This window comes from Camelus dromedarius, chromosome 14 (genome assembly GCF_036321535.1).
Source record: "Camelus dromedarius isolate mCamDro1 chromosome 14, mCamDro1.pat, whole genome shotgun sequence".
In the NCBI taxonomy this organism is placed as follows: Eukaryota; Metazoa; Chordata; class Mammalia; order Artiodactyla; family Camelidae; genus Camelus; species Camelus dromedarius.
This window is the reverse complement of record NC_087449.1, coordinates 33,318,028-33,332,908: the sequence shown is the minus strand read 5'-3', so window position 1 is coordinate 33,332,908 and position 14,881 is coordinate 33,318,028. Positions and strand designations below refer to the sequence as shown.

The window sequence follows — 14,881 nt, the reverse complement described above, 5'->3', positions numbered from 1 at the left end:
CTTCTTAAATTCAGCTGTTCTAATAAGTGTAGTAATTTCTCTAATGATGAACAATGTAAAGCATCTTTTCATGTGTTTAATATCTGCATGTCTTCCTTAAGGAAATGTTGACTCAAACCTTTCACCCATATTTTTATTTGGTTGTTTATCACATTAGTCCCCTCTTATCCATAGGGGATACGTTCCAAAACCCCCAGTGGAGGCCTGAAACCACAGCTAGTACTGAACCCTATAAACACTATGTTTTTTCCTGTACATACACACCCATTATAAAGTTTTATGTATAAATTAGGCACAGTAAGAGACTACCCAAATCACCTACATCACTATTCTTGCACTTTGGAGCCATTTAGTAAAATAAGGGTTACTCAAACACATCAAGAGCCAATCTGATAACTAAGGTAGCTACTAAGTGGCTAACAGGCAGCTAACATATAGTGTGTGGACACACTGGACAAAGGAATGTTTCACGTCCCAGGCAGGATAAAGCTGAACAACATGAGATTTCATCACATTATTCACTATAGCATGCAATTTAAAACTTGTTTATTTGTAGAATTTTCCATTTAATATTTTCCAACATGGCTGACCAAGGGGAACTAAAACCACAGAAAATAAAACCAAGAATAAGAGGGGATTCCTATACTTACTACTGAGATTTGATGGTTGTTTATATCTTCTAGATTAAATCATTTACCAGATATATGATTTGCAATTATTTTCTCCCAGTCTCCCATTCTTTAAACAATATCTTTCACAGAGCATAAGTTTATAATTTTGAGGAAGTCCCAGTAATTACTTTTTTTTCCTTTGGTGTCGGATCTAAGAAATTTTGTCTACAAAAGGTCATAAAGATCTTCTCCTGTGTCTTCTTGTGGAAATTTTATACTTTTCGGATTTACATTTAGGTCTGTGATTCATTTTGAGTTTTTTTTTATATAGTGCAAGGTATGGCTCTACGGTCTTTCTTCATATACGGTATCTATTTATTCATATGTTTAGAAGTGTCATTTCTCTACTCAATTGCCTCTGAAGCTCTGTCAAAACTCAGTTGCTCATGTAAGGGCAGTCCTATTTCTAGACTCACTATTCTGCTCCACTGATCTATTTGTCTACTTAATGCTAATACCACACTGTCTTCATTATTGTAGCTTTATAAATCTGGAAATCAGGTGTTGTTAGTCCTCCAGCTTAGTTCTTTTTTAAAGTTGCTTTGGGTTTTCTAGGGCCTCTGCATTTACAGATGAATTTTAGAACCAGTTTTTGAAATCAGGAAATTGGTTGGATTGTGTTGAATTTATAGGGTGACCTGGAAAGACATTTAACAGTATCAATTCGTCCAACATATAAACAAGGTTTATTTCCCCATTTCTTCAGCAATTCGTTAATTTCTTCCAGGAATGTTTTGTAGTTTCTGTACACAAGTTTAGCATATTTTTGATGCTATTATAAATAGTAACTTTTTAAGTTCAATTTTGTGCTGTTTATTAATAGTGTATAAAAATACAGTTGAAAGGAGATCAAGATGGTGGAACAGAAGGACATGGAGCTCACATCCTCCAACAAATAAATCAAAAATACATCTACATGTGGAACAGTTCTCACAGAACACCTACTGAACTCTGGCAGAAGATCTCATAGAACCAAAGTTACAAGAAATATCACCACGGAACTGTGTAGGATGAAAGGGAAAAAAGGAATCAGGATGAGACCTGCATCCCTGGGAGGGAACTGCGGAAGAGGAAACGTTCCCTCACCCTGAGAATCCCCTTCACCAGCTGGGAGATCTGCTGGGACAGAAAGGGAGTTTCAGAGTCCAGAGGGGAGTACAGCAACCAGACTGTGGCAGACAGAGAGAGACCAGCACAGACCATCTTGGCCACTTCACTGCACTTCCCAACCCCAGACACATGTATGCTGGTGCGCAGAGGAGCTGGGTGCAAAAACCCAGGTTTCAAAGGACAGACCCAGGAATAAGACTGGGTTGGCTGCACAGAGACAGCCTGAAGAGGCTAGAGTGTGGTCCAAGCCACAATTGAGGGTGTGCACAGGACGGAGCTCATATCCCGCATAGAAGCCCCATTGTTAATGCCTATAAAAGGAGGGGCAGGGCCCTGCCATTGCAGCCTCACTCTCCAAGTGCTCACAATGGGCACCACCCAGCATCTCTGAGCTCTGGGACCACACAAGCATAAGCGGATTGTCCCACGCAGAGGCAGGGCTGAAACCTGAGCTGATCCCCAGGGGTTGCACAACTTCAGATACAGGGCTGAAATCTGAGCAGAGTCCCAGCAGCTATGCAGACCATGGATTTATGATTTTTGTAAGTTCAGCACCTGTGAGACATCCCAGAAAACTAATGGTGCTTCTGTGGCTGGGGTGGCATGCAGCGGCAGGGCTGGGGTCTGGGGTGATTCCCTAGCTCCCATGTTGGGTCCAAGTGAGCAACTACAGCAATCCCAGTGCCTGACTTAAGCAGATCTGCACCAACAAATCTGCGCTGGTGACTTCATGAGCACAGCACATGAGGGACAACCGGCTGATTACCTGAATTCCCGAAGTTGAGTGAGGGCCAAAGACAGTACCAACAACAGTGTACTTTGTAAGTCTACATAACAAGTGACAGACGACCACAGAGCAGACTTCCCAGTAAACAGCTCCTATGTAGGAATATTCAGTGGCTCCTCTCCCAGCAGGAGTGCTAGAGTCCCACCTATCTCAAACCACAGCTCAGAAAACAGATCTGGGGGCTTCTACCCCAACAACTGGGGAGAATACCCTGCTGCCGACAGGACTGTGACCACCAGAGAGAAAAAGGGGAGCCTCAGTCAACACTGAATGCAGGCCCTGGTCACAACACCAATCACACCCTGCATCTAGGGGATAACGGCTAGCCACACTGAGGAAGGATGGATGCAGGCATCCATACTAATAACAGCCCTCATATCAAAAATATTAGTCTCACGCAGGCTACACAGGGATGCTCCCATGCAAAAATAGCCCTTCAAGACCACAGTAGATAACTGCTTCTCCTAAACTCATACATAGAGTCAGAGAAATATACATAAAATGAAGAAGCAGTGGAACCACTCGCAATTAAAAGATCAAGAGATTTCCCCTGAAAGAACAATGAAACAGACTTCTCCACTCTACTAGACCGGAAGTTCAAAAAGGAGGCAATAAAAATACTGAAGGAATGAAGAAGGGCTATTAACAGAAATGCAGGTTATTATAAAAAGGAACCAGAAACTATACAGAGGAGCCAGTTAGTAAACTCGTTTGTCAAGATGAAAGCTGAGTTAAAGGATATAAATAACAAACTGAATAATGCAAAAGAACAAATAAGGGATCTGGAAGATAAAATAATGGAAATCACCCAAACAGAATAGCAAACAGAAAGACAAATGAAAAAAAAAAAAAACAAAAGTAGTGTACAAGACCTAGAAGATAATATAAATCATACCAGTCTATGCATAAAAAGGATCCCAGAAAGAGAACAAAGAGAAAGGGGGATCAAAAATATATTTGAAGAAATTATGGCTGAAAATCTCCCAAACCTGAAAAAGGAAACAAGTATCAAGTACAGGAAGCACAGAGGGTCCCAAACAAGATGAACCCAAAAGACCTACACCAAGACATATTATAATAAAATGTCAAGTTTAAGAGAGGATTCTAAAGGCAGTAAAAGAAAAATAAAGGGTTAATTACTTTTAATTTCTCTACAGAAGCATTGCAAGCCAGAAGGGAGTGGCAAGATATACTCAAAGCCCTGAAAAGGGAAAGCCTGCAAACTAGGATACACTACCCAGCAAGGTTATCATTTAGAATAGGAGGAGAGAGAAATAATTTCTCAGAGAAGCAAAAACTAAAAGAATATGGCAACACTAAAGCTATCCTAAAAGAAATATTGAAAGGTCTTCTCTAAATAGAAAAGAAGCAAGAATCTATAGAAAAGAGAAAATCACAATTGGAAAGTAAATTACTTAAATAAGCCAGTACACAGATTTAAAAAAAAAAAATCAAAAAAAATTTTGTGAAAGTGATGGTAACTACAATGAACAGCAAAAGGATAAACATAAAGATGTAATACGGACACCAAAATCATAAAATGTGCTGAAGGGGAGTTAGAAAATGTAGATTTTTTTAAAAATATGTTTGAGCCTAGATGACTACCAGTCTAAAGCAGGTAGATATAATAATGGGTTAACATACTTGAAAAAATAGGGTAATTACAAATCAAAAACACACAGTAGATTCATAAAAGCCAAAAAGAAAAGAATACAAACTTGAGACAAAAGAGAACCATGCAACCACAAAAGGAAAAACAAAAAGAAAAAGAAAAGAACAAAGAAATATAAAATTAACTGGAAAACAAGATTTTAAATGGCAATAAATATCTATCAATAATTATCTTAAATGTCAATGGACTGAACACACCAATCAAAAGATATATATTATACTTTACACTAGAAATTGACACAACATTGTAAATTGACTATACTTCATTAAAATAGAATCACATAAAAAGATGCAGAGTGGCAGACTGGATAATAAAACAAGAGCCTATAACATGCTGCCTACAAGAGACCCATTTTAGGGCAAAGGACACATATAGATTGAAAGTGAGGGGATGAAAAAAGGTATTTCATGCAAACAGAAATGACAAGAAAGTGAGGGTAGCAATACTTATATCAGACAGATAAACTTTAAAACAATGGCCACAGAGAAAGACAAAGACACATATAATGATAAAAGGACCAATACAAGAAGAGGATATTACACTCATTAACATATATACACCTAATATAGGAGCACCTAAATACATAAAACAAACACTAACAGACATAAAGGGAGAAATTGATGGGAATGCAATAGCAGTAGACCCCACTGACATCAATGGACAGATCTTCCAGACAGAAAAATCAGTAAGGCAACAGAAACCCTAAATGACACAGCAGAACAGCTAGACTTACTTGATATTTCCAGGACACTATATTAAAAAAAACAGAATACACATTCTTTTCAAGTGCACATGGAACATTCTCTAGGATAGACCACATGCTAGGATACAAAAGAAGCCTCAACAAATGTAAGAGGACAGAATTTATTTCAAAAATCCTCTCTAATCACAACTCCATGAAACTAGAAATCAACTACCGAAAGAGAACTGATAAAAAAAAAATTCCATAGAGATTAAACATGCTACTAAAGAACCAATGGGTTAACAATGAAATAAAAGAGAAAATTTAAAAATACCTTCAGACAAATGACAATGAAAACACAACCATACAAAATCTATGGGATGCAGCAAAAGCAGTCCTTTGAGGGAAGTTCAATACAGTCCTTCCCCCAAAAAACAAGAAGAAATCTCAAATAAACAACCTACCCTACCACCTAAAAGAATTAGACAAAGAACAAACAAAACCTGAAGTCAGCAAAAGGAATGAAATAATAAAGATCAAAGAAGAAATAAATTAAATAGAGGGTTTTTAAAATATATATATATATAAAAAACCCAATAAAACCAAGAGCTCATTCTCTGACAGGGTAAACAAAATAGACAAATAGACGTCTGGCCAGGTTCACCAAAAAGAAAAGTGAGAGGACTCAAATAAACAAAGAAACGAAAGAGAAGTAACAACCAATACTGCATAGATACAAAAAAACTTGAGAATCCTATCAACAATTATATGCTGACAACTTGGACAACCTAGAAGAAATGTACAAGTTTCTAGAAACAGTCTACCACAACTGAATAAATATACATAATTTGAACAGACCAATCACTAGAAGTGAAATAGAATCTATAATTTTAAAAACTCCCTGCTAACAAAAGTCCAGGACCAGATAGCTTCACTGGGGAATTTTACTAAACATACGAAGAACCTATACTGATCCTTTTCAAATTTTTCCAAAAGACTGAAGAGGATGCAATACTCCCAAAGTTAGTCTATGAAGCCACCATCACCCTAATACCAAAACCAGACAAAGACACTATCAAAAGAGAAAATTACAGGCCAGTATCTTTGATGAATATAGATACAAAAATTCTCAACAAAATATTAGCAAACCAAAACCAACAATACATAAAAAAGATCATATACCATGATCAAGTTGGATGCATTTCAGGGTCAGAAGGATGGTTCAATATACACAAATCAATCAGTGATAACCACATCAACAAAAGAAAAGAAAAAACACATGACCATTTCAATAGATGCAGACAAAGCATTTGATAAAATTCAACATCCATTCATGATAAAAACTCTTACCAATGTGGGTACAGAGGAAACATATCTCAACATAATAAAAGTCATTTATACAAACCCACAGTGAACATAATACTCAACAGGGAAAAGCTGAAAGCCTTCCCACTAAAATCTGGAACAAGACAAGGATGCCCACTCTCACCACTTCTATTCATCATAGCATTGGAAGCCCTAGCCACAACAATCAGACAAGAGATAGAAATAAAAGGGCTCGAAATGGGAAAGGAAAAGGTAAAACCGTCATGATATGCAGATGACATGATACCATATATAGAAAACCCTAAAGACCCCAAACAAAACCAGAGCAGATAAACAAATTCAGCAAAGCATCAGGATACAAGATTAATATAAAGAAATCTGTTGCATCTCTTTACAGTAATAATGAAATATTACAGTAATGGGAAAATTAAATAATGAAATATTACTGTAAAGGGAAAATTTTTTAAAAAAATCTCTTTTAAAATTGCATTAAAAAAAATACTTAGGAATAAACCTGACCAAGGAAGTGAAACACTTATAAGCTGAGAACTATAAAACACTGATCAAGGAAACTGAATATAATTCAAAGAAATGGAAAGGTATCCCATGCTCTTGGATTGTAAGATTAATATTGTTTAAATGGCCATACTACCCAAAGCAATCTACAGATTTAATGTGATCTCTATCAAATTACCCATGACATTTTTCACAAGACTAGAACACATAATCCTAAAGTTTATACGGAACCATGAAAGACCCAGAACTGACAAAGCAATCCTGAGGAGAAAGAAAAAAGCTGCAGGCATAAACCTCCCAGACTTCAGACAATACCATAAAGCTACAGTCATCAAAACAGCACTGTACGGGTACAAAAACAGACATATGGATCAGTGGAACAGAACAGAGAGCCCAGAAATAAACTCACACACCTACAGTCAATTAATCTTCAACAAAGGAGGCAAGAATATACAATGGAGAAAAGGTAGTCTCTTTGACAAGTGGTGTTGGGAAAGCTGGACAGCCACATGTAAATTAATGAAGTAAGAACACTCCCTCACATCAAACACAAAAATAAACTCAAAATATCTTAAAGACTTAAACATAAGACAGGACACCATAAATCTCACAGAAGAGAACATATGCAAAACACTCCCTGACATAAATTATAGCAATGTTTTCCTAGGTCAGTCTCCCAAGGCAACAGAAATAAGAGCAAAAATAAACAAATGGGACCTAATTAAACTTATAAGCTTTTGCACAGCAAAACAAAATGAAAAGACAACCTACAGACAGTGAGAAAATATTTAAAATTATGTGACTGATAAGAGATTAACTTCCAGAATATACAAACAGCTCATACAACTCAGTAACAACAAAAACCACCCAATCAAAAAATGTGCTTGAGACCTAAGCAGGTATTTCTTTGAGGAAGAAATACAGATGGCATATAGGCATATGAAAAGATGCTCAATTTGCTAATTATCAGAGAAATGCAAATCAAAACTACAATGAGCTATCACCTCACACCAGTCAGAATGGCCATCATTCAAAAGTACACGAACGATAAATGCTGGAGAGGCTGTGGAGAAAAGGGAACTCTCCTACACTGCTGGTGGGAATGCAGTTTGGTGCAGCCACTGTGGAAAACAGTATGGGATTCCTCAAACTAAAAACAGACTTACCATATGATCCAGCAATCCCACTCCTGAGCATGTATCCGAAGAAGACTCTAATTTGAAAAGATACATGCACCCCAGTATTCACTGTAGCATTATTTGCAATAGCTAAGACATGGAAGCAACCTAAATGTCCATCAACAGATGACTGGATAAAGAAGATGCGGTATGTGTGTATATATATATATATATATACACACACAATGGAACAGCTCTCCGTCATAAAAAGAGAAAGAAATAATGCCATTTGCAGCAACATGGGTGGACCTACAGATTATATACTAACTAAAGTCAGACAGAGAAAGATAAATACCATATAACTTATATGTGGAATGTAAAAAGTAACATAAATGAATTTATTTACAAATAGAGACTCACAGACATAGAAAACAAACATGGTTACCAAAGAGGAAAGAGGGGGAGGAATAAATTAGGAATTTGGTATTAGCAGATACAAACTACCATATACAAAATAAATACACAACAAGGTCCTACTGTATAGCACAGGGAAATATATTCAATAGCTTATAATAACCTACAATGGAAAAGAACGTGTGTGTGTGTGTGTGTATAAAAATAAATTAAAAAATTGAATCACTCTGCTGTATCCCAGAAACTAGCACAACATTGTAAATCAACTATACTTCAATTAAAAAAAAGATTAGGAAAAAGACCTAGAAAAATGAAATAATTATGGTTACCAGGGGGAAGGGGTGGGAAGGGATAAATTGGGAGTTTGAGATTTGCAGATACTGACTGGTATATATAAAATAGGTAAGTAAGTTTATACTGTATAGCACAGGGAACTATGTTCGATATCTTGTAGTAGCTTACGGTGAAAAATATGAAAATGAATATATGTATATTCAGGTATGACTGAAGCAATGTGCTGTACACCAGAAACTGACACATTGTAAACTGACTATACTTCAATAAAAAAATAAAATAAAATGGCATAGTATTTGCATATAACCTAAAAAAATAAAAATACAATTGATTTTTGCATACTGAGCTTGTTTTCTGCCACCCTGCTAAACTCACTCATTACTCTGAATAACTCTTTTCTAGATTTCAATGAATATTCTACATAAACAATCACATTGCCTGCAAATAAAGCTTCACCTCTTTTTGTCTAATTTGGGTAGCTCTCCTCTCTTTTCCTTGCCTGCTTGCATTGGCTAGAACCTCTAGAACAACAATGAATAAAGGTGGTAAGGGTGGACATATTTATCTCTTTTTTTCAATTTTTATTGTGATAAAATAATACATAACATAAAACTCACTATCTTAACCATTTTACAAGTACAATTCAGTGTCAATGAGTACATTCATTTATTCTGCAACCATCACCATCATTCATCAGGAGAATTCTTTTCATTTTGTACAACTGAAACTCCATATCCATAAAGGATAACTTCCAATTCCCCTACCTCCCCAGGCCCTGGCAACCACCATTCTTTCTGTCTCTATGATTCTGACTACTCTAAGTACCTTATATGAGTGGAATCATACAATACTTGTCTTTTTGTGGCTGGTTTATTTCAGTTAGCATTAATTTACTCAAGGCTCATCCATGTTTTAACATACCACAATTGCCTTCCTTTTTAGCACTGTATGATAATCCACAGCATGTATATCTGACATTTTGCTTATTCATTCATCTGTTGATGGACACTTGAGTTGCTTCCATGTTTTAGCTATTGTAAATAATGCTACTATGAACATGGGTGTACAAATATCTCTTCAAGACACTGCCTTCAATTCTTCTGCTTTTATATACTCAGAAGCAGAACTGCTGGATCATATGGTTAACTCCATTTTTAACTTTTTAAGGAACTGCAATAGTTTCCACAGCAGTTATTCTATTTCCATACCTTTGTTTTTCCTTATTGTAGGGAGACAACATTCACTCTTTCACCCTTAAGTATGATATTAGCTATAACTTCTTTGTAGATGTTATCATGTTGAGGAAGTTCCCTTCTATTCCTAGTCTGCTGAGACTTTTTATTAGGACTTTTTAAAATGCTTTTTCATTTCATCTACTAAAACTATCATATAGTTTTCTTTGCTTGTTAATATGATGAATTATATTGATTGGTTTTCTAATGCTAAACCAATAATGCACTCCTAGAATATAAAGTCCTACTTGGTCATGATGTATTTCTTACTTAAGTATATTGCTGGATTCAATTTTCTAAAATAATGTTTAGAATGTTTACATTTATGTTCATGAGGGATATTGGCCTGAAGTCTTCTCTTACTGTAATGTCCTTTTCTGGTTTTGGTATTAGAGTAACGTGGGCCTTACAGACTGGGTCGGGAAGCATTCTTCCCTTTCGATGTTCTGGAAGAGTTTGTGTAGAACTGGTACATATATATCAATTATCCCAGAGCTCAGTGATATTCTTTTTTGTATTTAGTTCAAATTCTTCTTTCTTTCTTTTTCATTCTGGATAGTTTTCCTTGCTTTATCTTCAAGTTCACTTACCTTTTCTCTTGCAATATCTGATTTTCCATTAGTTCTACACACTGTAATTTTTCATCTTAGACATAGTAGTTTTCATTTCTGTAAGTTCAATTTGAATCTTTTTTATACCTTCCATGTCTCTATTTTTTGGGAGATCAGAAATATAGTTGTTAAATGTCTTAATGTCCTTCTCTGCTAATTCTACTATGTCAGTGCAAGGTCAGTTTTGATTGGCTGGTTTTTCTTCTCTTCATGATTGTATTTCCCTGCATCTTTGTATTTCAGAAAAATCTCTGACTGAATGTCAGACAGTGTAAACTTTTTTGGGGTGAAGGACATTTTGTATTTATATAAATATTCTCAAGCTTTGTTCTGTAATGACATTAAATACATGGAAATAGTTTCTTTTGGGTCTTGCCTTTAAAACTTTTTAGGTGGGACTAGACCACATTTAGTTTAGGGCTAAATATTCCCCACTACTGAAACAAGATCTTTCTGAGGACTCTACCCAATGCCCGACAAAGTTTTCTAGTCTGGATAGTGGGAAAATACTATTCCAAGCTTTGTGTGAGCAACAAGCACTGTTCTAATGCCCTCAAATGGTTCTTTCCCTGACTTAGTTTTTCTCACATGCATGCACCAGTCAATACTGTGCTGAATACTCTGAGGGGACTGTCCTTATATCTCTGGGTGTCTCTGTGTATAGCTTTCTCTATTTTGTTATTCTGTCCTACAAACTCTAGCCACATTGTACTCCCTGGACTCAAGTCCACCTCCTCAACTCTGGGAGTACACTGGGTTCCACTCTCTACAGTACAATCTAAAAACTCTCAAAAAAGCTGCAGTAGTCATTGCACTTACCACATTTGTTTTCCATTCACTGTCTGTTCTTCATTGACTAAAAATCATTGTTAGCTGTTTTTGTCTTTTTTTTGGGGGGGGGGGGATATTTCAAGGAGATGGTAAGTCCAGTCCCTGTTATTCCAGCTTCACCAAAAGCAGAAATCAAGTACCATTGCTTTTAAGGTTGGTTGGTTTGTTTTTTTTTTATAATATTCTAAAATTCCCCTATAATATATACAGTGTATATTGGCTTTCTTTTTAAGTTTCTTGTTTAGAAGTCTCCGAGCTTCCTGCAACTAATGACCATCATCTTTCAACATTTCTTGAAATTTCTGTTATCATCTCCTAAACTATCACTTTTTTCTCTGTTCTATTAAGTCTCCTGAAGCTCTATTTAAATAAAAATAGGCTGATAAAATTTGAGTGACTTCTTTTCCTTCTAAGTTCATGATTTTTCTCAATGCTTTTTTTTTTTAAGATAAATGTACTGAGCACTTACTATGTGACAGACGCTGTACTAATAATACAGAAACAAAAATAAGTAAGAAACAAAACTTGTCCTCTAAAATACTAGATACTGAAGTCTAGAAGAGGACAAACGGCAGACATTTATAATACAGTGTATTAGGTTTTCTGAGCAAGCTGCTGTAAGAGCACAGAGAAAGAGTACCTATAACAAAGACCTGTCGGGAAGGTCAGGTAAAAGAGTATTTCTCAGAGAAGATATATAAGCAGAGACCTCAAGTAAAAGTATTAACATTATAACTTTGAAAAGAAAAAAATTAAATAGCTAATATATTAATGAATTTTAAAAAGAAAACATTCTACTTACACCATGTCTATATGAAATGTTTTAATAAAAATAACTGAAATTGATGAATTTCCAAAATCTAGAGTTTATCAGGTCCTACATGGTCTGGACTTCTTCAGTTTCATCTCCTATAATTTTCCTCCTTCTAGCTCTCTTTGCTTCAATCAAACTAGACTCTTTCAGTCCAGCATGACTTTTATTTATGCTGCTTTTTTGTGTAAAATGCTCTCAGTTTACCCCTCTAAGCCACTCACCTTTCTGATTTTTAAACTACTACTTCAAGGTTCAACAACTCAAAATGCCACTTTCTCAAAGAAACAATCCCTCTTCTAAGCTAAATAAAATGTCCTGTATACTTCCTTAGCACCACCTTTCCCCCTTTAATAATACTCATCATACTTAAATCCTTATTCAGTGTGCCTTCACCAGTACTTTAGAAACTCTGAGCGCAAGAACCATAACTATCTTATTCACTGCTCCCTAGACCTAGCAAATAAATCACTAAATATCAGTTGAACTAACTGATTGTACCTTACTTTAAAGCTTAAGAATCAATATATGTTAGTATGAGCAAACTGGTCCCTGAGAAGGTTCCACTCTTGACCAACTAAGATAAGGAGGACAATCACAGCTTTCAACTTTATCACTTCAGTTACTACTATAAGACTGGACGAATATTTAATTTTTAGTTTCATTAATAAAAATATTTGATATTGTTTTACCATTCAATAAATAAATAAACTATTTTATAAAAAGAACTTACCAAAATGTTTTTCTTATGTCGTTTCTCCTTTATATGTTTATGAGCTCCCTGGATGTTTTCAATATGAATTAAGCAAAGTTTGCATAGATATCGGCAATTGGTATATTCTGGTGAGCGCTAAAAAGAAAAGTTAAAAATATAGTTTTTTCAGAAAATAAAAAAGTAAATTTTGGACTATATATATGAATGATACAACTATGTAAGCACTGAAGAAACAATTTTTAATAAAAAAATCAGTACTTAAATACCCAAGAGATGGCTGTCCTTTTCAAAATAATCATCATTTAAATTGATAATATACTAATTTAAAACAGTATCATGATAATGCTAAACATATTGGATACTTATCTAATATAGTCTTTAGAATCCAATGTAAGATAAGAAAGGCAGTATTGTTCCTTAGTCTTATTCTAACACTGTCCCAAAAATTGGTTTCAAAGTTTCAGTCTTTTTGATTACTATAAAAAATAAAATCCACCCTCAAATAGGGGGTTTGAAAAAAATAAACTGCAAATAAAAAAGACAATTCCAAAAGCTGAGTTCTGAAAACTTTCCAATCAGTTACAATCATATGGGAATAAATGGAGAGCCTCTTGAGTTAACTACTCTGAAGGGAATAATCCTGACACATGAAAAGCATCAGTCACAGTAGTTAACTTTATATATACTTTATATATGTATTATTGAAATAAAAAGTCATTCCAAAGCATCTGTCATATGCCAGGCACTATGATAGATGTTTCACATACAATTTGCCATTTTAACTCCCCCAGTAATATAATTAGATTGGTATTGTCTTCATTTTACAGATGTGAAAACAAAGCTCATAGAGTTTTCAACTTTCACAAAGTTACAACAATATTAAGTGGTTGATGATGAATTTAAGTTCATGTGTATCTGAATCCAAAGCCAAAACTCTACCCATAAGATTACATAATAAAAAATAACAAAAACACAGTAAGGACACATGTTAAATTTTAAAACATTGTTTCTAATGCCTTACAATGGAAACTCCAGCAATGCTTAATTTTTATCACAGATTGATCTTCAATAGGCTACAACTCCTGACAGAAAGATTCTCTCACTTCAGAATGCAACATAATTTTCTTTAAATAGGAAACCTGCACCAAATTTAGCAACAGTCCTGCCACAGAATATAGACTTCATTTATAGAGTGTCTATTGACCTTACAACATCCCTATGAGGAGTCTGCATTTTAATGGTAAAGTAACTAAATGTCTAAAATTAAATAATTTGCCCAAGGCAACAAGCAAATAAGCAAATTCAGCTCCATCTAGTCATTTCAATTCTTTAGTATAAAAATTATTTCCAATCTAAACTTATTGCCTCACAGAAACTTCTACCTCTCAGTTTCCAACCCCAACTACTTTATTCACCAAATATATTCTGAACTCATACTATAGGTCAAACATTTTTCTAGGAGCTGAGGATAATAGCAAAACACATGAAAATCCCCGTCCTCATGAATTCACATTCTAGTGTAGGAAGACAGGTAATAAACAAATGCACAAACAAATATATAAATAAAATACGGGGGAAGAAGGGGCTATCTGCCTTTTAAAAATAGACATCACTGAAGATCTTATTGATAAAATGACTTAAAGGAAGTGAAGGATTGAGCTATGTGGATAAAGGAAAAGACATTCCAAGCAGAGAGAAGTGTAAATGCTAAGTCCCTAAGGCAGGAATGTGCTTAGTATGTTTGAGAAACTGCAAAAACACTAGCCATGACGAGAACACAGAGGTAATGGGAGTCAGATCACAGAGTCCTTGGTAAGGACTCCAGCTTTTATTCTATGTATGAGGGGAAGGTATTGAAGATTTCTGAGCAGAGAATTACAAGATCTAATCTAATTTTAAAGTGATCACTTGCCTTCTATATTAAGAATAGAAGGGCTCATTGCTATTATGAACATACTGCAACAATCCAGAAGAAAGATGACACTGGCTTGGTTCAAGGCAAGAGTGGTGGAAGTGGCAAGAAGGGTGGGTTCAGGAGTTAAAAGCAGAAATACAGAACACCTGAAGCCATGAATACTGATAAGGTCATGA

General features: G+C 35.3%; 1 protein-coding gene across 10 annotated transcripts in view; it reads right to left on the bottom strand.

Annotated features, from left to right (window-relative positions):
• The window catches only part of TUT4 (terminal uridylyl transferase 4), a 132,931-nt gene that overhangs the window by 77,889 nt on the left and 40,161 nt on the right, over window positions 1–14,881 (bottom strand). For all 10 annotated transcript variants that reach the window (XM_031465137.2, XM_031465136.2, XM_031465131.2 and 7 more), the window contains exon 4: window positions 12,809–12,925. In XM_031465137.2, the coding sequence (XP_031320997.2) occupies window positions 12,809–12,925 (117 nt within the window). The remainder of the gene's footprint in view (window positions 1–12,808; window positions 12,926–14,881) is intronic.